The sequence below is a fragment of the Octopus bimaculoides genome, chromosome 15 (genome assembly GCF_046866305.1).
Source record: "Octopus bimaculoides isolate indiv1 chromosome 15, ASM4686630v1, whole genome shotgun sequence".
NCBI lineage: Eukaryota > Metazoa > Mollusca > Cephalopoda > Octopoda > Octopodidae > Octopus > Octopus bimaculoides.
Window position 1 is genome coordinate 17,944,314 of NC_142942.1, and position 24,096 is coordinate 17,968,409.

The following is a 24,096-nucleotide window of genomic DNA, read 5'->3' on the forward strand; positions in this document are numbered from 1 at the left end:
TTTACCCGTTGCTCCATTCTGAATTCAAATTCCACCAAGGTGGACTTTGCCTTTCATCCTTTTGGAGTCGATAAAATAAGTACCAGCTGAGTATTGGGGTCGATGGAATCGACTATTTCCCTTCCCTAAAATTTCAGGCCTTGTGCCTTTAGTAGAAAAGATTATTATTACAACTGTCACATGATGTCATGACCAGGAGACATGTGTACAGTCACACACACACACACACACTCACTATCACATATACATACACACATATGTTTATATGATGGGCTTCTTTCGGTGTCTGTCTGCCAGATCCAGTTGCAAGGCTTTGGTCAGCTCGAGGCTATAGCAGATAACACTCGTCCAAGGTGCCATGCAGTGGAACCAAACCCAGAACCATGTGGTTTGGAAGTAGAGTTCTTACCACCCAGCCACACATCAACCACACATACATACAAATATGTGTGTGTGTTTTACACAGTAAATTTACATGAACATAAGCTCAAATACACCAACATATATACATATACATTTACACACACACACACGTGCATGTGATATCTACCAAATTCTTCACATGTGGCACTTGTCAATCTGGGGCTGTGGTAGAAGACACTTGCCTTCTCATACTAGAATTGAATGTGGCACCTTATGATTGTGAAGCAAACTTCTTAAAATTAAACAGCCCAATCCTCACTCACTTTCACCAGACATACAAGGGCCATTGGTTGTAATCGTTCAGGCAGTATTGTAAAAGATGGCAGAAGATATTAAAGTCTGTCGGTGAAATTGTAAGGCTGGTCATGTTGGGATGCGGTCTACGAAGGTAGTGTTCTTTGAAGGGAGGTAACTCAGAGCAAGTCTTCGATGAGGTTGAGAATCATTGCTTGGAACTGGTTTCTCAGAGCTGTTGTCCTTATCTTTCACTCAGTGGACTGCGGCCATGCTGGGGCTCTGCCTTCAAGAGTTTGAAAATACTTATTCTAATTGTCACTATGGGGACGTAAACAAACCAACACTGGTTGTGTGTGTGTGTGTGTAAAATGAGAGAAAAGAACATGGGCTTGAACTTGGTATTCCTTTATATGTTTCAGTATTCGGTAAGAAATTATGTCACACTTTAAATGCGATCCAACGATACACCTCTTCAGAGCTGAAACCTGAATGGTAAACCTGCCTTACACTAAGCATATCCTTTCCTAAACACATATACGCGTGTGTGTGTACAAATCTATATATATATGTGTGTGTATATATAAATATATACATGTGTGTGTATTACTAGATAGGTAAGAGAGACAGATGGATGGACAGACTGATTGATAGATATTAGTTCTTATCATTATATATTTCATTATTCAGATTTTCAAGCCCAGAGACAATCCTCACACTTGATATAATATAGCCCGAGGTAATATATGCAATGGTTTTACTCTCAGAAAGGTATTGAGTTTTCTTTACTTTTCCTGTAAATTTCATTTCTAAATAAATATATTTGCAAATACAACTTTGCAGTTCTATCTATATTTATGAAATTTATGCTGAATTTCCACTTAAAAAACTGTAGTGTCTCTGATGTAGTTAATACCTATATAGACATTAAGAGACAAATTCAAAGAGAAAAATAATCTGAAAGTCTGTGTCTTTCTTGAGATTTATGTCTTCCATTCTCTCCTGAAGAATATTGAACGCCAACAAACTCTCTCTCTCTCCCTCCCTCCCTCCGCGTCTCAATCTCTTTCTTTCTTTTGTCTCTGTCTCCTGCTTCTCTCTCTCTTTCACTCTCTTGTTTATCTCTCTCTTCTTCCTCTCTCACTTGTCTCTTTTGTTTGTCTTCTCCCTCTCTCTCTCTCTCTTGTTTGATTCCCCTTCTCTCCTCCTCCTCCTCTCGTCCCCCTCACTCCTTTAAATTCCTGATCATGCTCTATTTTTGGTTTATAAAAAGTTGAAGAAAATGCTGAAGTTTGGAACAATAAATCCATCAAGAACAACAATAAAAGTATACAAAAAGTGCGAAAAAAAAAACTAAAAAAAACTGCATGACACGTCTTACGATTTTGGAATGTTATTTTTTTGTAAAAGTTTTATGAGTTAAAAAAAATATATTTGAATTCTTTATAAAAATAAAAATTAACTTTTAAAAAATGCTTTTCTTTTTGTTATTTTAAAAATTACCACTTTTTAATATTTTTCTCTGAATTATAAATTTATTCGATAACTCATTGCATAATACAGTAATCCCTCAACTATCGCAGGTGTTACATTCCAAAACCCTCTGCGATAGGTGAAAATCCTCGAAGTAGAAACAGTACTGTACTGTATATTTCTTTTTATCATTTTTACCTCTGCCTTAGTGAAGGCAGGGGTATTGTTTTCAGTTATATTTGTTTGTTTGTTTGTCCATGGACAAGATATCTCAAGAACTGCTGGATGGATTCAGATGAAACTTTCAGGGATGTTTGGCCTCATGACTAGCATGAACTGATTACATTTTCGGATTGATCTGGTACCAGACAAGGATTGTGGATTATTCTCCGTTTTGTTTTACTTAATTTTTGAGAGTGGTCAGGTTCATTTTTAGTATTCTCATTTGAGAGAGCAGTTGAGTTTATTTCAGATATTCTCATTTTAAAAATCATCTCCGGCCAATCGTTGACAGGACATTGGTGTTGTCTTGGCGGAGGCTTGCGCTCTCTGAGTGCTCTTGTTATAATTTGCAAATATTTATTTTATTATAAATGCAAAACAACACTATGGAGGAATCGATGTAAGCTTCAATTATAAACTGCTATATGGCGGGGGATTACTGTATTTTCAGGCATATATATCGAATTTTCCAGACCAAAATTCACAGTCAAAAAAATAAAAAGAAGGTAGGTCGATTTATACACCAAGATAACTTTGGAAGACCAAAAATTATGTGAAATCCAGCAGGTGCCATATATATATATGTATATATATATATATATATATATGTGTGTGTGTATGTTTGTGTGTCTGTGTTTGTCCCTCCAACATCGCTTGACAACCTATGCTGGTGTGTTTACGTCCCTGTAACTTAGTGGTTCGGCAAAACAGACCGATAGAATAAGTACTAGGCTTACAAAGAATAAGTCCTGGGGTCGATTTGCTCGACTAAAGGCGGTGCTCCAGCATGGCCGCAGTCAAATGACTGAAACAAGTAAAAGAGTTCGAAGCTTAACCGATTCTTCCAATTCATTTTCACTGCATTCAACGAGGGACCTTCCTCGTTCGCTCGATTTACTAGAAATAGCAGCCAACTCTCCTTCAGATCACTCACTACAGTTTTAAAATTAATCGAACCCACTGGATCAATAAACACCAATGCATTTGATTATCGGTTTCCTTGATTAAGATCGACCGGGTGTGAATTACAACTAAAGCAACAATAACAGCAACAACAACAATAACCCAACACATCACTCTCAGCCTAAGGCCTTTGTCACGTTAGAGTTATTCCCCTTGCTTGTTTTATATAACAGGTGGCGCTAGTGAACATGGCAGCAAATTCAAAAATGTTTTTCATCACATTTTTATTTTCATAATATTTACTAAAACACAGCGGGAAGCTTGTTTTACAGGTTAGTATCTCTAAACGACACTTGCATCCATTATATTGTGTAATTAAATGATTTGTTCTATACGTTAAACCAAACAAGATTTTGTTTAAAATTTCGGTTTGAAATAAACAGTTTCGAATCTCAGTCTATGACATCGATATAAGTGCCCCACCTCTGTCTGGCTTTTCTTTCCTCATAACTTATACAAAAAACGGATATTTTAAAATGAAATTTTCTACATATATACTTCAGATGATGTAGATTACGATCATATACGAATTTCACGTTAAAAAGTATATGGTTTGCAAATTCTTGTTATTGGATCTGTTGAGTATATATAAACAGATTGAGTCAAGCGGTGTAGACACATCTAAACATAGACTCGATAAGGTTCGAAAATCGATTAAAGCTGTTCATCGTTTTCTTTTTATTCTTTCAGCATACAGAGGAAAAGTTAAATTTGCCTGCCTTGTTTATATATCTACTATGTAGGTTACACTATATATATATATATATACATATATATATATATATATATATATATATATATATATATATATTATTTTGCTTAAAAGAGTTCCAACACTGTCTGTTTTTTATGTTTTATTTATATTCCTGCAGAACTAATGTGGGGTATAGAATATGGAATATACAATATATAATATGATCTACAATATACAATATAAAATAAAATAAAATAAAAATGGATGGCACCATGAAAGAAAGTATTGAATGTAGATGAAATATTGAGTGTTCAATATAAAGGATCAAATATATAAATATATAAATATAAATATATATATATAAAGGCGACTCGAGTTTCAGGGCTATTTCCCTTCGTCATGGCCTGTATGACAGACTTTAACAGACTGTCTTGGAACTCTTTTAAGCAAAATAATATATTCCTCTATACACAATCATACAAAAAAACCCACCTTTTTTGTATTTATTTTTACTCGCATATATATATATATATAGATATATATATATATATATATATATATATACATATATATATATATATATATATATATATATATATATATATATAATTGATAGGTGATTTGGTTGCTATTTCTAGCAGTTTTCGTGATCTCGTAAAGATTCCGTCGTTTTGTCTCGGTAGTATGTACAGATAGATAGCTCCTGCCAGTCAGTAGCCAAGGAATCAATTCAAACCAGCAGTAACGTTCCTTGTCAGTTCTACTTTCAATTCTGACAGCTAATACCATGACAGTGCCGACTCTTGAGTCTTTCCTAATATCTAATGATTATTATTAATATGTAAAGACACACATACACATGTATTCTTTTACTTGTTTCAGTTATTGGACTGTGGCCAAGTTGGGGCATCACATTGACAAGTTAATTCGATCAAATCGATTCCTATACATAGTATAGTACTTTTAATTTTCGTTATCGGTAAATTTTTACCAAACTGCTAATTCATGGAAACTTAAAACAAACCATAGGCATTAGAATGATGGATCGCGCCCTGAAAGTGGCAGGAAGTTATAGCATAGCCTTTTGTTAATGTTTTTTTTAAAGGTTTCATACACGAAGGAGTGCTGAAAAGTTCATGGCGAAAAGCCTAGTTGGAGGCCCAACCTTCCGAGTTCTTTTACAGCGCTTAGGAAAACTGAAGGACCGCTGCCATAAGTGTGTGAATCTGAAAGGGGAATATGTTTAATAAAATCATAATTAACCGATCCTCCTGTATTTTCTTTTACCCATAGCTAGGAACGTTTCGGCACCCATCGTATTTTCGCTTGTTTTCAGCTTGTATTTACCATGGGGGTCACGTATTTATGGCCTGTGCTTGACCCAGTTAAGAAACGTTTGCCATTGAGCAGCTTACGTGGACAGAGGCTTGCTGTGGATCTCAGTATTTGGATTTGTGAATCTCAAGGTGTCATGCAACTAGAGAGGGTTACCCCAAAACCGTTCCTCAGGTAAGTAGGTTTTTCTCAGATTATCACACTCATGCACATGCATACTACCACAACACACACACACGGTCAAATATGCCGGTACTACTAAAGCAGCACGGACCCGAATGCGCAGTCGCGCTTCTGCGCTAGCTAGTCTTGAGTGGTCGATCCTAGCCCTAACCCTGTCCCTAACCCTAACCCTAACCCTATCCCTAACCCTATCCCTAACCCGCGTGTGCAAATGAATACGTGTTTAGGGTTTAGGGTTAGGATCGACCACTCACGACTAGCTAGCGCGGACGCGCGACTGCGCGTTCGGGCGTGCTGCTTTAGTAGTACCAGATATGCCTGCAAATTTATGGAATCTGAATCTTAACTGCCTGGTGTATTTACATCATTTTGGCATGTAAACAAATATGTCACATAACTATTGCTGTTGTAGTGGCGCGTGTGCCCGCCATTTTGGGAAGTGCCATTGCGCATGTGCAAGGACTTGCCGTCAGCGGAAGTACCCGAGCACGCATGTGCAATGCAACAGGTGGAGAAAAAGCAATAGCGTTCGCCCTCTTATTCTCTCCAGCAGCGGTGGCGACAGGATGTTCTTTCAGGCTCTCCCACAACTCGACCCCGACATGTGGTCGAAGCTTCTTTGGTATTCTAGCGGCATGCCTATTCACCCAGGAACGAAACGGCTCTACACCAACCTAGAATAAACTATTGATCTGTTGTTACCGTTATCCCTCGTGTTGTTGTATTTCTGGATTTAATGATTAATATAAGAACTGGGGAGAGACGGCCAAGCTGTCATATCTCATTCAAATTCTTATACTGTCATAAATCTCGTTGGATTAAATTTTATGACTGACTTAACACCTTGTCAATCATATTGAATTGAATTGAACTAGTTTCAGTTCACAAGCTGTGGCCATGCTGGGGCACCGTAGTAGTAGTAGTAGTAGTAGTAGTAGTAGTAATAATAATGATAATAATAATAATAATCCTTTATACTATAGGCACAAGGCCTGAAATTTTGTGGGAGGTAATAAGTCAATTACATCGACCCCAGTGTTCAACAGGTACTTATTTTATCAATCCCCAAAAGGAGAAAACCGTCCAACCCATGCCAGCATGGAAAGCGGACGTTAAACAATGACAAATTGCATGTGTGCGTGTATAAGAATTAAGTACAATTTTCCTAAAAATGCATTAACCCTTAGAAGACAACAGGGCTGACCTGTCGGCCGTAAAGTATAATGACCGAGATTGTATTAGTTCATTCAATTTCCTATAGATATATAGTTTTATATATGTAAAGTAATTATTTTATTTTGGAAAATAAATGCATGCTCTTTGTAGGGTTTATGAAAAGGTCTCCCACTTCTTGACACTGAAATTTCCAGTGAGGCTCTGTCTCCAAAAGGGTTAAATATCTTTTATCTTTAATCACAGAAACCTGTTCTTCCGTGTGAGCCACTTATTACACAGTGGAATCGATTTAGTATTTATTATCGATGGTTGCGCTCCTGAACTGAAGGCAGAGACAATGCGAAAACGCCAAAATGAGTGTTTCTTGTATGGAAAATCGTCTCAGAATAACTTTCCACCACGCAAGAGTACTAAAAGATCACATTTGAATGCATATGTTAAAAAGGTAAAAATTTACTTCACATTCTTTGTTTTCCTTCCAGTTCTTATTTAATATTTGGCCTTTTTTTCTTCTTGTTTTATATAATTTTTGTTGCTTAATCTGTGCTTCTCATTTTCTTTTATAATTATGGTTGATCTTATTTCTTTGTGACTTTGCTTGTACGTGTCCCCAAGGTTTAAAGATATATGTACCAGTAATATTTTGGTGTCAATCCAGTCAACTTTACCCTACATTGACATAATATGTCTGTCAGTTATTTAATTTTCTCTTCTTTTTTGTTGGTTTTCAGTGTTGTGAGTTGCTGGATTGTCTTGGAGTGCCATATTTGGAAAGTCAAGGAGAAGCAGAAGCCTATTGTGCTTTCCTTAACAAACATGGTGTAAGTTATGTCTTTTATCATATGGGTGAGAGCATTTCTATTGATGTAGGTCAGCCCTGTTTAAGCATGGTTATGAGGACTGTCCTGTCTTTTAAAAATATCTAGGTTTATATTATAATATAATAGTATAATAAACTTATTGTATATGGTATTGCTCAGGTTACACTACAACTCATCAGAAAAAGTCACCAAAACCGCATGAACAGTACATAGAATATGCACAGGAAGTGAACAGTGAATAAGTCATTAACCCTTTAGTGTTCAGATTATTCTATCAAACATAATATGCTTATTGATTCACATTGATTTCAATTAATCATGCATTATCTCATATCTTCAAGATCTTGATGGTGTAATTACTTAATGTAGAATAACATTGTAGGGTAGGTGTGAGAGCCTGGATCTGGTCAGTTTGAACATAAAACAGATTTAATATTTTGGCCGGATATGGCCGGTTTAAATACTAAAGGGTTAAAAAAAAAAACAACCCAAAAATGGATGGGGAGCATCAGGTGTACTTTGGGAAGCATGGAAGTTTTGAAGGATGTAGTGGCTTGACAGTTAACACCTGATGCAGGTAGTTTATTCTGTGCTTCAGCATGCAATATGTTTTTCCTTTTTGCATCTTCATCATCGTGCTGTCATGGGTTGGACAGTTTGACTCCAGTCTGATTTGGTATGGTTTCTATAGCTGGATGCTCAGCCACTTGCATGTCAATTTCACGAGCAGGCTGTTCCGTTGATCGGATCAACTGGAACCCTCGACGTCGTAAGCGACGGAGTGCCAACAACAAACAACAACAATTCTTATATCCTCTTGATGCAACATGTCACCTCTCTGTTGTTATATCTATCTCTTTACAGGTAGTCGATGCCTGCATCACTGATGATGGAGATGCTTTCCTTTATGGAGCCCAGAAAATTTATCGAAACATCAGCGTAGACCCAAAGGTTTTTCCTTTTATCTTTATTTTGAAATTTTCTTCACTCTTTTTCACTTTCTCGCATACTGTCTCTCGTCTTTTATACGTTCTCTCTTTCAATCTCTCAAACACTGTCAATTTGACTGTCTCTCTTCCCTTCCTCTCTCTCACCCCTTCTCTCTTTCTCTTTCATTCACTATCAGTTTTACTCTCTTTCTTACCCTCTCTCTCTTACCTTCTTCGTCTCTCTCTTTCTCACGCTGTTAGTGTTACTCTCTTACCCTCTCTCTTTCTGTCACTCACATTACCTCACTCTATCGTTCTTCCTCATCCCTTCATTCCGTAACAGTCTGTGCCAGTTCCTCACGCTCACACTCAATCTCTTCCTACCAGGACCCCCACGTTGAGAGCTACACAATGCAAGACATCGAACAACAGTTGCCCCTTACCCAAGAGAAACTTGTGGCCTTTGCTCTGCTTACCGGCTGTGACTACCAACCAAAGGGCATTCCGCAAGTTGGAGTGGAAACAACACTAAAGTTACTTATGGCCCTCACCAACAGAGATGTACTATCAAGGTTGGTAACTGATCTACATTTTGGATGACACATCTTCTTCTTCTTCTCCTTCTCCTGCTACTGCCACTACTACTGCTGCTACTATTAGTAGAGGCCTTGGTCTCAAAACCGCTCATGTCTAGAAGCTAAGGTTGGGGGTAAGCAAGGACATGCTCCCCATAGAAAATCCAGCCCCCAAAAAAGCCTCATGATAGCAAGGGATAATGGACACCAGCCAGCCCAAAGGTTAGGGGTGGGCTGCACCTGCCTACCTCAGTTGCTATGGCATTGAGGTAGATCTGGCCACCCCGGTTAACGGGGACAAAACCCAGATTTAAAACACTAGATATGCCGTTCAGGGAGTCCTGGAAGCTACAGGACTTGACCCATGGGCTGCCATTCACCCATGACTGCTCGAGGTCATTAACTACTCTTTACACATGCATTCCTATCTGTTCCTTTCAAATCTCCATTTCTCGTCTTTATCTCATCATTTGGTTCTTTGAGTGCACATGTTCCCACATCTTGCCACAGCCATGTTACATTGATGCTGTTACTACAATCAATGTTACATTGCAGCTACACAGGCTTTCATTGTCATGGGTACAGGTTTGGCTGTTTTCTTTTATTCATTTACTTGTTTCAGTCATTTGACTGCGGCCATGCTGGAGCACTGCCTTTAGTCGAACGAATAAACCCCAGGGCTTATTCTTTGTAAGCCTAGTACTTATTCTCTTGGTTTCTTTTGCTGAACTGCTAAGTTACAGGGATGTAAAAATACCAGCATTGGTTTTCAAGCAATGTTAGGGAGATCTAACACAGGCACACAAACTCACACACACACATAAATGCGATGGGCTTCTTTCAGTTTCCGTCTACCAAATCCACTCAAAAGGCTTTGGTTGGCCCAAGGCCATAGTAGAAGACACTTGCCCAAAGTGCCATGCAGTGGGACTGATCCCGGTATCATGTGGTTGGTAAGTAAGCTACTTACCACACAGCCACTCGTGTGCGTCATGATTGTGTGTATGCCTTTGATTATATATTTCCTTAACTCATAATATGCGTAAATCTATGTGTATGTCAGTGTGTATGTGTGTTTAGATATACAAGTTTGTGTATGCTTGATTTTTCAATGTGTGTGTGTGTGTGTGTGTGTGTGTGTATTGATTGTAAATGTCTGCATGTATTTATGCTTTAGTTAGAAATGTGTGTACATGTTTGTTTATATATATGCATTCTGTTTTGTAGATTTCGTCAGTGGCACTCCATGAAATCTTCAGACTGCTGTTGTGGTATTGAGAGGAGTGTCTGGGAGAAAGCCTGCAAGTTACCTGGCTTTCCATCTGAACAGGTACAATTAGATATTTGGTATTTCTAAACCATTACCAAACAATTAACTTTATTTTGAAAGTGGATGTATATTTCAAATATATTTTAATCAGTTTGACCTTTCATCATGCTCAAAGCTACTTTATTCCTTGATATACAAACATACAAGACACTAAGCATATACATACATGCATGCATGCCTACTTAATTCTATGTATTCTACATGCACCCTTGATGAGTTGTAGTGCACCTGAGCACTATACACAATAGTTTCATTATATCATATTATATTATATTATCATCATCATTGTTTAACGTCCGCTTTCCATGCTAGCATGGGTTGGACGATTTGACTGAGGACTGGTGAAACCAGATGGCTACATCAGGCTCCAATCTGATTTGGCAGAGTTTCTACAGCTGGATGCCCTTCCTAACGCCAACCACTCAGAGAGTGTAGTGGGTGCTTTTACGTGCCACCGACACGAAGACCAGTCAGGCGGTACTGGCAACGGCCACGCTCAAAATGGTGTATTTTATGTGTCACCCGCACAAGAGCCAGTCCAGGGGCACTGGCAACGATCTCGCTCGAAAGTCCTTACACATGTCACGGGCACAAGTGTCAGAAAGGCGATGCTGGGCACAGGTGCCATCCCGATTTCGCTTTCACTTGCCCCAATAAGTCTTCGCAAGCTGTTATATTATATTATTTGTTGCTCTCCTGATTCTGTCACAAAAACACCAAAGTAAAATAGCCACCATCATCATTATAAAACTGTTTTTCCATGCAGATATGAGTGAGATGATGAATACCATATTTTCTGGCATACAAGCTGACATTGTGTAATGCTGTAAACATGTAGTGTAAACATTCAAACATTGTTGCTGTCTTTCCAAATCCTGCTGCATTTCACATGGATTTTTACTCCTCTGAAATCGTCTTGGTGTAGAAGTTGACCTTCCATTTTTTAACTGCAACTTTTGGTCTGTAAACTTCAACTTGTATACCAGAAAATATGATAACGACAGTGGTCATGATGAAGAAAAAGACAATGAGATGGTATTGTTGATGATATTAAGAATAATAATATTCTTCTTTTGTTGTTGTAGATAATTGAAGAATTCTTAGTTTCTAAAGATGTTTTACCAAAGAACGATCTTCAGTGGAAAAGTCCAGATATGAAGAAATTTGAGGTGAGATTTCTACTAAATACAACATAATTGTTTTGTTCATGAATCTGTGTAAGCCTCTACAGAACCACTTCATCCATTAGAAATAGCTGCCAAATCACAGCTTTTATCATCTGTGTAGTACCATTGGCTGGATTTAAACCACGTATCATGGCACTCCACATTATAGACACAAAACATAACATGAGGTAGAACAATAGTACCATTGGTAGGATTTGAACTATGTATCTATCACTTGCTATTTGACTATGTCACCAATAATTCTACAGACTTTCTGCCATTACCAATTCTTAAGTTCATCATCATCATCACCATTCAGTGTCCATTTTCCATGCTAGTATGGACTGGATAGTTCAACAGAAGCTGGCAAAGCAGGGAGCTGCACCAGGGAGTTGCACCAGCTGCACTGTTTTGGCATGGTTTCTACAGCTGGATGCCTTTCCTGACACCAACCTCTTTACAGAATGTACCAAGTGCTTTTTATGTGGCACCATCACTGACAGAGTCACCAAGTTTCTTGCAAGACAAAGTTAGCTGCTATAAGTTGTTTATGTTGTTTCAACTTAACAATTTCATGAAAATAACACTTACTTTGTTGTATAATTGGTAAATCGGCTGACAAGTGCAACACGGGCAGTTCAGGTGCCAGCCGCAGATTCATCACTATTTTCTGTTTCAGGCAGCTTCTTATGACAACTCCTCCTGCTAGAAATAACAGCTAGATCTCTATTAAATCACACTCTACTTTCTTTAAAGAAAAACTGAAGAATCGTCTGGTGATCACAATATGAATTTGTTCTTATTTGAAGTTACTGCCCTCCTCAGTATGATCAGAGTACCACATCTGACTCACACGTTTTATTTGAGGCTTAGTTTTTTGCAGCTGTTTGCCCTTCTTACCACTGGGTGCCTTGTGGCACCAGCACAAGTAAATGTGTTGTGTCCTTGATAAGATTAAAGTGTTTTCTTGACCCAACAGTATATATTGGGTAACATCATCCTCATCATCATCAACATTTAATGTCCTTTTGACTGGATCTGGTGAGCCACATGGCTGCATTGCGCTTCATGTTAACTTTGGCATGGTTTCTATGTTAGAATGGCTCTTTCTAACACCAAGATAACATAGCCTGAAATAAAATATATCTAAAAAGAAAGGACGGTCATGGCTAGATTGTCTTTGATCATAGGTGTTGTTAATAAGGATGTTGTTGTTTTTGGCACTCTGTCGCTTACGACGTCGAGGGTTCCAGTCGATTCGATCAACGGAACAGCCTGCTCGTGAAATTAATGTGCAAGTGGCTGAGCACTCCACAGACACGTGTACCCTTAACATAGTTCTCGGGGAGATTCAGCGTGACACAGAGTGTGACAAGGCTGACCCTTTGAATTACAGGCACAACAGAAACAGGAAGTAAGAGTGAGAGAAAGTTATGGCGAAAGAGTACAGCAGGGTTCGCCACCATCCCCTGCCGGAGCCTCGTGGAGCTTTAGGTGTTTTCGCTTAATAAACACTCACAATGCCCGGTGTGGGAATCGAAACCACGATCCTATGACCGTGAGTCCGCTGCCCTATCCACTGGGCCATTGCACCTCCTGTTAATCAGGATGAACCCAGTGCTAAACAACATTAAAATTTTATGAATTATTTTTTCATTCATGTTTTTTTTTCTTGTTATTTCTAGAGATAATTCTATAAATACTTGTTACATGTTACTTTTATAGAATTTCGTGGCTGTCAATCTGGAATGGCCCAAAGATTATGCTGTGCAGAAAATTCTACCACTTCTTACAAGATGGATTATGTTGGAGACAGTCAGTCTGGTCACAACTAAAACCCGTGAACTTTATCTCACCCCTGTAAAGTGAGTACCCTTGTCCAACACTACCACCATCACATTTACTACCGTTACATATTTTATCACAAACGAACAACCACCAATACCACCACCATCACATACCAATGACAAGACAAGGGAAAGAGTTATGTTCTGTGTTTGGTGAGCTGTGAAGAGTAGCATCTAGCATGATGTGCTAAACCAAAATGAAACAGTCAATGTGGTGAAGTATTGTTGTCTGTTGGAAGCATTGCATAAAAAATTTGCAGATAAGGTGCTTATCCTTGATCAGTTGTAAATGGAGGTTGCTCTTAAAATCTGGTACTCCATTGGTTACAACGACGAGGGTTCCAATCAATCTGGTCAATGGTAAAGTCTGCACTTCACAGACATGCATGCCCCTAACATAGTAACATAGTCCTCAGAGACATTCAGTGTGATACAAAATGTGTCAAAGCCAGCCCTTTGTAATTACAGGTACAACTCGTTTTTGCCAGCTGAGTGGACTGGAGCAACGTGTAATAAAGTGTCTTGCTCAAGGGCACAATGCCTTTGGGAATTGAACCCACAACCTTACAGATGTGATCCGAATACCCTGGTCACTAAGCTGTGCACCTTCACAGGTGTTGCTCTTACATAGTAACGCAAGACCACATATTGCCCAAGTCATTCAGGAAAAACACATGGCAGTGAATTTAGAAGTTTTGTCTCGTCAGCTTCGTGGGTATGATCGAAGACACCTGCCCAAGGTTTCGCATTGTAGTCTTAAATCTAACAACATTTGGTTACAAATCAAACTTCATAAACCACATAATCCATGCCTGCACCATTTTTATCTCAATAAATTTCTTGGCATTGTAGAATCCTTAAGAATCGAGTTTGTAAAGGTGTACAATCTGTTGAAATGGAATGGAAAATTTCAGGTGGGTTATTTCATTTATGTATATCTTTTTTTTGTATATACATGTTTTATATATATATATATATATATATATATATATATATATATATATTTATACATTGTTTATTTTTTCTCAAAGGATCTGATGAAAATGAAGCTTATGTTACTGTTGAGGACAGAGAAATGGTTGGCCAGTGTTTTCCTGATCTCTTGGAGCAATTTTCACAGAAATTAAACAAGAAAACAAAGACAAAACCTGGTTTGTTGATATTTATTTCTTTAACAAACTCCTGTTATTTAGTGATGTGTTGTAGTATAGCTAGTAGCTAGGCCAGCGATTTACAATATCACTGTATATTATTTTAACAGACTAATGTCATGTAGTGATGAGTCATAGCTTAATGGCTAGGTTAGGATTCTATGCAACAAGACAGAGTTCATTAGAATATTCAGTAAAATAATTATTATATTGGTTTCAAATTTTGATACAAGGTCAGTAAAATAATAATTAAAGTGATAGGTCAACTCAGGCATTTATACGTGGCTGTGTGATAAGTAGCTTGTTAACCAACCACTTGGTTCCTGGTTCAGTTCCAATGCAGGGCACCTTGGGCAAGTGTCTTCTACTATAGCCTCGGGCTGACCAAAGCCTTGTGAGCAGATTTGGTAGATGGAAACTGAAAGAAGCCCATCATATATATATATATATATATATATATATATATATATGTTGAGATCTAGCTTGACCCTGTTAGAGAAAGAAACCCAGCTGTTTCTTGCAATACATACCAATACATACATCTAAAACAACATTCTTTCAGGGCCCCTTGAAATACTATTCTGGATCTCCAATTTACTATTTTCTTGTGTGGTTCCCCTTTGATTACTATTTTATTCTGGTGGACCCCTATAGCCGTTCAATGTTTAAAACTAGTTTTATAGAAGCTTCTTTTAAAATTCCTGTTTTGTTCATCACACGTTCACTTGTGTAGGTTGAACCCTGTAAAATGTTAGGGAAAGAAACCCAGCTGTTTCATGCAATGAATACGTCTAAAGCAAATTTTTTTTCATGGACCCATAACTTGCTACTGTGAGTTCTTGTTTGCTATTTTGCTTGCATGGGGACCCCTCCAAAAAATCTTATATGGACCCAGGTTGAGAACCACCAATTCTAAGCTGACAGCAGTAGGAAGGATAGAGCAATAAGGGAGAGTGAAGTATTTACTATTTTATTGTGTGGACCCCTGAAAATCTTATCTGGACCTTCAGGGGCCATATGGACCCTGGTTGAGAACCACTGCTCTAAAGCATGCTTGCTACATTCCTTCATGGTCTTCAAAAATACATATGAATATATAAATGTGTGTGTGTGTTTGTGTGTGTGTATATATATATATATATATATATATATATATATATATATATTTCATGAAGTGTATGTAGCTGGTCTTTTTCAATTTCTCATTTCAGCCTCCAGAATTAGCAGCAAGACAAAGAAGACCAGAGCAAAAGAAAACTCAGCACTGACCCAACAAGTTTTGTTGCTGAATATGGAAGGACTTACTCTGAAACCAAACAAAGCAGCTACACAGAAGGCTGTGAAAGGGGCCAGTGAGGAATTACCTGTCAAAAGAGAGAAACACACGGGGACATTTGCATGTGAGCAAGTTCTTTCAACTTTTAATGAAAAATCTATAAGAAACTGTTTATCTTCGGTTTCTCAGAATGAGGAACCTTCTTCTGGTGCCAGGGTGACCAATTTAAACTGTAACAATACTGAGTCTTCTGAGCCAGACACTTCTGATGATGAATATTTACCTCTTAAAGAAAGAATAAAGAACTCTTGTGTACAAATTCAAAACCATAAACCAAAGAAGGAAATGTCTAGAACATCATTATTACCATCATTTACCAATTCCATTAAATCAGAACCTAACTCTGAAACATACTCCAAAAGCAGAAACCAAATCCGAAACTGTACAAGTGTATCAATGTGTTCTGATCAACAGACCAATACCATCAGTCACGGTGCCAGTATTACTGAGTCAATTGATTTAAGAGGAAAGTCTTATTCCTCTTGTCCAGAGATAGACTCTTCCAATGATGAAGACTCTGATGACAGCCTATTTCTTCCTGTTTCTCAAAAACTGCTTAGCCGTTACCAAATTTCTGGTGAGTCTCAAAACGAAGATAATTTTCAGTCTAATCAATGCCTCCCATTAAATTCCTCTCAGATTCCATGTGATGACAGCATCAAAATAAACCATTGTGAAAGAATGGAAGAACTGAATAAATCAACAGAGTTTTCTCAAAAATTTCCAGATAATTCTGCTGAACACTTTGACAATTCTCAATTATCCAAAACGGCTGAAATAACTGAACAATTCTTCCTGTTGAATGTAAATGAAGTAGAAGTCTTGTCATCAAACCATTCTGGAATGGTATCAATGGCCACACTTCAACAGAGTAAGGACACTGTCGAGAGGTCATTTGGTACAGATGCCAAGCAGCTGTGTACGGATACTGTTGAAAGGTCATTCAGTACAGATGCTACACAAGTGTGTAAGGACACTACGAAGAGGTCATTTGGTACAGATGCTACACAACTGTGTAGGGATACTATCAAGAAGTCTACAGATACTACACAAGTGTGTACAGACATTATCAAGAGGTCATTCAGTACAGATGCTACACAGCTGTGTACGGGCACTGTTGAGAGGTCATTCAGTACAGATGCTACGCAGCTGTGTACGGACACTGTTGAGAGGTCATTCAGTACAGATGCTACGCAGCTGTGTACGGACACTGTTGAGAGGTCATTCGGCACAGATGCTACGCAGCTGTGTACGGACACTGTTGAGAGGTCATTCAGTACAGATGCTACACAGCTGTGTACGGACACTGTTGAGAGGTCATTCGGCACAGATGCTACGCAGCTGTGTACAGACACTGTTGAGAGGTCATTCAGTACAGATGCTACGCAGCTGTGTACGGACACTGTTGAGAGGTCATTCAGTACAGATGCTACGCAGCTGTGTACGGACACTGTTGAGAGGTCATTCAGTACAGATGCTACGCAGCTGTGTACGGACACTGTTGAGAGGTCATTCAGTACAGATGCTACACAGCTGTGTATGGACACTGTTGAAAGGTCATTCAGCACAGATGCTACGCAGCTGTGTACTGACCCTGTTGAGCGGTCATTCTGTACAGATGCCACACTGCCATGTACAGGTATTGTTACTGATGCTACCCAACTTTGCACTAATACTCTTGAAGTTCCATCACAGACAGATGCCACTCAACCTTTAGCTGAAAATCAATCACTATACCCACCAATAAAAGATGGAAGCAGATTGTTGACCAAAGTCACAAAATTTTATTCTACTGGAGACTTTTCCTTCCATGATGTACAGGATGATCCTTGCCGTTCCTTTTCACCCAATTTGAAGACGTCTTTAAATGAATCTCTTCAACATGGAAACTGTAGCATCACAATTTCAAACTATTCTATAAACGGAGAAGACAATGCAGCCCTTCTTTTTTGTAATTCCACTTCAGTTTGTAATACTATTTCTGACATAAATAACCATTTTCAGATCCCCGAAGACAGTTCTATGCTGTTTATGGACAACAAAAAATCTGTCGTAGAAAAACCAAAATTCCTGCGAAGGTCTTCAGAATCTGTAGTGGGCAAATTAGGCAGCAACTTGAATTCTAAAGACTCAGAACCAATTGTTATTGAAGATGATGATGATAATAGTAATAATGATAATAATAAAAATAATAATGATAATAATAATATAATCGATTTTGTAAATTCTTCAAGTCCTGATCAGGTTCTCAAAAATAGTTCCCTGATATCAAATCATTGTTTAAATCCAACCAAAACAGAAACTGCTTCTCAGCATCTTGAGAATTTGTCTGAAAGTCAGTCAGACATCACAGTTTCAAAGAACACAGTAGTAGAGTTTCATGGATCAAAGACGCCAGGAGGTGATTTAGTAATGCAAGAATTACCTGTCTTTAACAAGGATCCCGAAGAAGACGCAATTCCATACTCATCGTTTGAAGATAATTCTTCAATTATGGATGCTGTTTATAACTTAACACCCGAGTCTCTGAATTCTTTCAGTGAAAGCAGGGTGGGGAATTTTGAACTCATCTCTTCTCTTTTAGACAATTCTTCTGAATCCAAGTTGGATTCTGATTCTCCTAAAATTTCTGAAAACATGAAGACTCATATATTCAACTCGACAACTAATTCTGGTTATAAACACCAGATGGAAATTAAATATTCTTGTCGGAAGAACTCTCTGACCAATTTGCCTAAGAATTCACGTTTTATTTTGTCTCCTTACATCAGTTCTGTAGAGAAGACATTAAGTCCTCTGAAATCTCTAAATAATGATGCCAGTTTTTCTTACAATACAACAGTTGGTTCAAATGAAATGTCTGGTGCAGTACCAAATTCTTTTGCTTCTGTTCTTCAAGAAAATTTAAGAACTGGATTTAATAATAAATTGGTTTTTAAATCTTCAAAAGAGTCTGCAGGTTTAGAGAATGAAAACACTAAACTCAAGTCTCTGCATGAAGGAAATATAAGTTCATTGTCTTGTGAAAATATTCATAGCAGTCCAAACCAAACTTCATTTCTGCAGGGAGGTTCTTCAACGTATGAAGAGATGAGTTACCTTTCTGGTTTTGATGATTCTTTCTCCCCATTTGATGTCACCAAAACGATAACTCTGAGATCAATTAATCAGAATAAGCCAGTAAAATGCTGTTGGGATTATCTAAATCTATCTCTTAATTCTTCAGATAACTCTGATGACACATTCGATAATTACAAGAGCAGTGTTAAGATGAACACAGATGTTGATCTCAAAGACAGTTGTGATACAGATGACTCCAAACTAGAATCAAAATTGAACCCTGCATCACCACTTCCTCTTGTAATGAGGCTGGGAAAACATTTCAATGCACAACGAATAAGGAACTTCAAGAAATAATATTTATTTAGGCACCACCAGCATCTCCACCCTTATACTACCCACAATATAGTCCCTGTGACAAGGCCTGGAACAAATTCAATGAATGCATAAAACGACTGTATGGTGTAAAGTTCCACTTCACAGCCATGTTTTCAGCTTCAACAGAACTGTGCAACACCTTCAGCTGTTGTCTTCTACTTTAACCCCTGGTCAACCAAAGTCTCGTGATTGAAATTTGATAGACAGAAATTTTTTTGCTGATCATCAGAGATCATTTCTGTGTTTTTGGTGTGGTAGTGTCTAGTCTCTTGATTAAACACCATTACCTCTTCTTTCACTACTCTCCATGGAATCTGCTCAGTTGCCAGCCTTTGAGAATGGCTTCTTTCTAATAGTCTCAGAGCTCAAGAGTACTACTCTTCTTCTTATAAGTAAGTAAATCCAAAAACAAAAGCAACAAAAAAAGCCAAAGAAAAAACACAAATATTATCATAACCACTTACTCACACCATTATAATTATCATTATCATTATCATTTTGTATTTACATTCATATTATTTAATATGACTTTATTAAGTCTGTAAAATGTATTTTCTTAATTCCAACTCTTCTTTTGGATTTTGGGCATTAATTAATTAGTAATTGTATGATTTTAATAAGTGCTCACTCCTTAAAATGGTACTTATTTTATCGACCCCTGAAAGGCTGAAAGGCAAAGTTGACCTTGGTGGAATTTGAACTCAGAACATACAGATACGAAATGCCACTCTTCATTTTGCCCAGCATGCTAATAATTCTGCCAACTTGCAGAATGAGGTCAGTAGCTTTTTAATTTTATTTCTTTTTTGATTAGGTTATGAATAATGAGTGGTGGGCTAGTGTAGAAAGCCACAGATTTGGAGGAGGACATAAATGAGATTTGTATAATGCTCTCTCCCTATTTGATGATCATAAATAATTAGCATAAAATGAAATGAAACCTGATCTGTACTAATTGTATTTAACTTCCTTATGCTACCAACTCATCTGAGACCATTGTCACTGGTTCCGTGACACAAACTTCCTGTTCTAAACTGATCTGAATTAAAAGCTCCCATGAAAATTTCATATCAGTTGGGAGCAAAAGCCAGCTTAATAATTGACAAAGTTATTTTACCAAGTTCTTCCTTATAGGTGTAGTTGGCACTGTGTGGTTAGAAGTTTGCCTCCCAACCATATGGTTCCAGGATGCCTGTGCAGTGCCGCGTAAAAGTGCCAGTGTGGTGTTATGTAAAAGTGGCCATGCAGTACCGTGTAAAAAGCATCCAGCATACTCTGTATTTTTTTTAAGTGGTTGGTGCCAGGAAGGGCATCCAGCTGTAGAAACCATGCTGAATCAGACTGAAGTCTGGTGCAGCCTCCTGGCTTGCCAGCTCTGGTCACACTATCCAGCCAACCAGCCCATGCCAGCAGGGACAACAAACGTTAAACGATGGTGATGATAATGATGATTGAAGTTATGATTTTAAAATCCTGACCAGATCCACTTACCATTTTAATTTTCAAAGTTGATAAAAAAAGGTAGAGCTGTAAAATAAATCAAAGTAATCAACTATACTTTTGGAGATGTTACTCCAGCATGGTCATGGTTCAAGCACTGAAACTGGGTAAAGAATTAACTTAACAAAAGTCAAAACTCAATTTACATTATTTACATTTGATGGATATTTGTCCTCATCTCTTTTTTAGTTAACACAACTTTTCGGCTGATATACCCTCCAGACTTCATCAGGTGTCTTGGGGAAATTTCGAACCTGGGTTCTCATTCCTAAGGTATTTTTCAATGTTATTATTATTATTATTATTCAGGTCACTGCCTGGAATTGAACTTGGAATCTTGGGGTTAGTAGCCTGTGCTCTTAACCACTATGCCATATGGCGTCAAATGTAAATAATGTACATAATTCCTCATCTCTCTAATACAGAACTGTAAAACACAATTTGTAGGAAATAGCTTGAAGTTTTATTGAAATATGTCAGTGTGTAACTCAATGAAACAGGGGGAAAAAAAACAAAGGACAAACTGTTTTGGTTCATGAAAATATTTCAGCAGAAAAAGAAAAAAAATATACAAGAAATTAATAATAATAATAATAATAATAATAATAATAATAATAATGATAATGATTTAGGCTTCATGAAATTGAATCACACAGTAATAAGAATTGACTATATACATGTATATATATATATCTACACACATACATATATATATATATATATATACACATATTTACACATGTATGTATATATATATAAATATATATACACACAATTATAATTGTCATCAGCTGTGTTATCCATTACAGTGCTTTCTTTTTTCGGTGTTTCACCAATAATCATGTTTATTGCAAATTAAATTTTTAAAACCTGTTTTGTTTACAATCTGGTGAAAAGAAACTTTACTGCCCCACTCTTTTCTCTAAAATTCTTTGTGACCTCAGGTTTGGTTAAATCTTGACCCTGGTCAGTAATAAATGGTTTCTATTTCTCAAGTGTGTCTGCAAAAAAATCAACAGTTCTTGATCATGTAACAGGGCTAATAATAATAATAATAATAATATTCCTTTCTACTATAGGCACAAGGCCTGAAATTGGGGGGGGGGGGCAGTCGATTAGATTGACCCCAAAAGCATGGAAGGCAAAGTCAACTGTGGAGGTATTTGAACTCAGAATGTAAAGACAGATGAACTATCGCTAAGCATTTCACCCGGCGTGCTAACGATTGTCAGATCGCCGTCTTAATAATAATAATCCTTTCTACAATAGGCACAATGCCTGAAATTTTGGGGGAGGGGACCAATCGATTAGATCGACCCCAGTGCCTGAAATGCACCTAGAAAGTTACCCTCTGGGGCACAAGTCTGGGCAATGTTGTTTATGGAAGGCCAGCAGTCGCCCATGCATGCCAGCCTCCCCTCTCCATGCCACCGAAAGGCAAAGAGCCAATACAACTCGGCACCAGTGACATCGCAACTCATTTCTACAGCTGAGTGAAATAAAGTGTCTTGCTCAAGAACACAACATAAGTCGTAAATTTGATGCTCTAACCACTGAGCCATGCACCTTCACTGTCATAAGCCAATGAAATATGAAGTATATAACAGGTACTGAGCTGGATAATATTGACCAATTTCCTGCCAAATGGTTGGCCATGTGCCTCAATTGTTATTAAGGATGGCAAAGAATTGTGATATTTATTTGAGCTCTTTACTTTCTGGTTTCAAATCCTGCCAAAATCAACTTTCCTTCATCCTTTTGGGTCAATAAAATAAATGGCAAATACTGGAATTCATGGTATCAACTACTTCCTCTCAGAATTGTTAGTTTCATGCCTAAATCAGAAACCATTATTATTATTATTATTATTATCATTATTAAGGCAGCACGCTGGCAGAATCGATGAAATACTGGACAAAATGCTCCTGTATGTTCTGAGTTCAAGTTCCACCAATGCTAACTCTGCCTTTCATCTTTTCGGGGTCAATGAAACAAGTACCAGGTCATGTGCTTACAGTAGAAAGCATTATCATTATTAACAGTCATATACGTTCTGAGTTCAAATTCTGCCGAGGTCAACTTCACCTTTCATCCTTTCGAGGTCAGTGAAACAAGTACCAGTTACGCACTGGGGTCGATGTAATTGACTGGCACCCCCTCTCTTTCCCCCAAATTTTCAAGGCCTTGTGCTTAGAGTAGAAATAACTATTAAGAGACATCTAATGTGTGAGCCCTGTAAAAATGAAATCACGTAGCTCTGAAGTATATTGCATTTCTTTAACACATCTATAAAAGGATTTTTCCTGGATGAAAGCCACAGTCTCTGGTTTTTCAACTACACACACTTGTTACGTATGTCATATGGAAAATGCTTTTAAGATAATTATATTCTTCTGCATGATTATTAGTTATACTTTTTAGGCTTTCAGCCTAATGCCATTATGAGAAAATATTATCATTATTATTTGTCAAGGGCAACTTTACTATTTCAAAATTAGCCGTATACAGGTGTGTATGAGTGTACATATATAAAAAGCTTGATTTTCAGCCACATGGTTCTGGGTTCAGTCCCACTGTGTAGCACCTCTTGGGCATGTATCTACTATTATAGCCCTGAATTCTTCAAAGCCTTGAGTAGAGTTTTGTACAGGGAAACTGAATATATGTGTGTGTGTACGGTTGCTTGTGTGTAACATTGTAAATGAACATCACTGTCATAGACGTGCTTAATTATGGAAAAAATATTACTTTGCTTAGAAACAAGTAAAGATTGGCAACAGAAATGGTATCTGGACATAGAAAAGTCAGCTTCAGCAAATTCTGTCCAACCCATGCAAGTATGGGACAGTGGACATTAATAATAAATACACACATGTGTATACATTAAATACATATATACGTGTGTATACAAAGAAGGTAACTGACCATCCGCTTGAATTGGAGCCCCAGCTTGACCGCAGTCCAGTGTATGAAACCAGTAAAATATTTTATTTTAGAGTAGTAACCCCAAGTTATGTCCCTTCATGTTCCGTACTTTCTTTTTGATGAAATAAAATATCAGCAGTCGACATTATGTTGATTCAAACTCTTTAATCGCAACCTTGTTTGTACCAAAGGGACAACATCTCATCAACATATTTGTTTTTGTTTTACACTCCTGGGCTTCCATAGATTAACTACATTAATTAATTATTGTAATAAAGATATAATAGTAACAGTAAACGACAGTTTTGCCTCTGTGGGTTCCTTTTATTATTATTATTTTTTTTTTTATTAATCCTTGTCTGGCATTTAGCCATA

The 24,096-nt window shown here is 37.6% G+C and overlaps 1 protein-coding gene across 1 annotated transcript; it reads left to right on the forward strand.

Moving 5' to 3' along the window:
- Window positions 1–3,477: 3,477 nt before the first annotated feature.
- LOC106869487 (uncharacterized) lies at window positions 3,478–20,241 on the forward strand. Its single transcript, XM_014915250.3, has 12 exons — window positions 3,478–3,587; window positions 5,346–5,518; window positions 6,947–7,148; window positions 7,435–7,524; window positions 8,389–8,475; window positions 8,841–9,025; window positions 10,256–10,358; window positions 11,444–11,527; window positions 13,250–13,389; window positions 14,224–14,285; window positions 14,403–14,522; window positions 15,734–20,241. Exons 2-12 carry the CDS (start codon window positions 5,358–5,360, stop codon window positions 19,273–19,275), a joined length of 4,776 nt encoding a protein of 1,591 aa, XP_014770736.3. The 5' UTR covers window positions 3,478–3,587; window positions 5,346–5,357; the 3' UTR covers window positions 19,276–20,241.
- The last annotated feature ends 3,855 nt before the right edge of the window (window positions 20,242–24,096 follow it).

Bases quoted from the DNA above. Each gene is read 5' to 3' on its own strand.
- LOC106869487 (XM_014915250.3), top strand. From the start codon at position 5,358: ATGGGGGTCACGTATTTATGGCCTGTGCTTGACCCAGTTAAGAAACGT. The intron at 9,026-10,255 runs GTTGGTAACTGA...TCTGTTTTGTAG, and splicing joins AACAGAGATGTACTATCAAG to ATTTCGTCAGTGGCACTCCA. The intron at 14,523-15,733 runs GTTTGTTGATAT...TTCTCATTTCAG, and splicing joins GAAAACAAAGACAAAACCTG to CCTCCAGAATTAGCAGCAAG.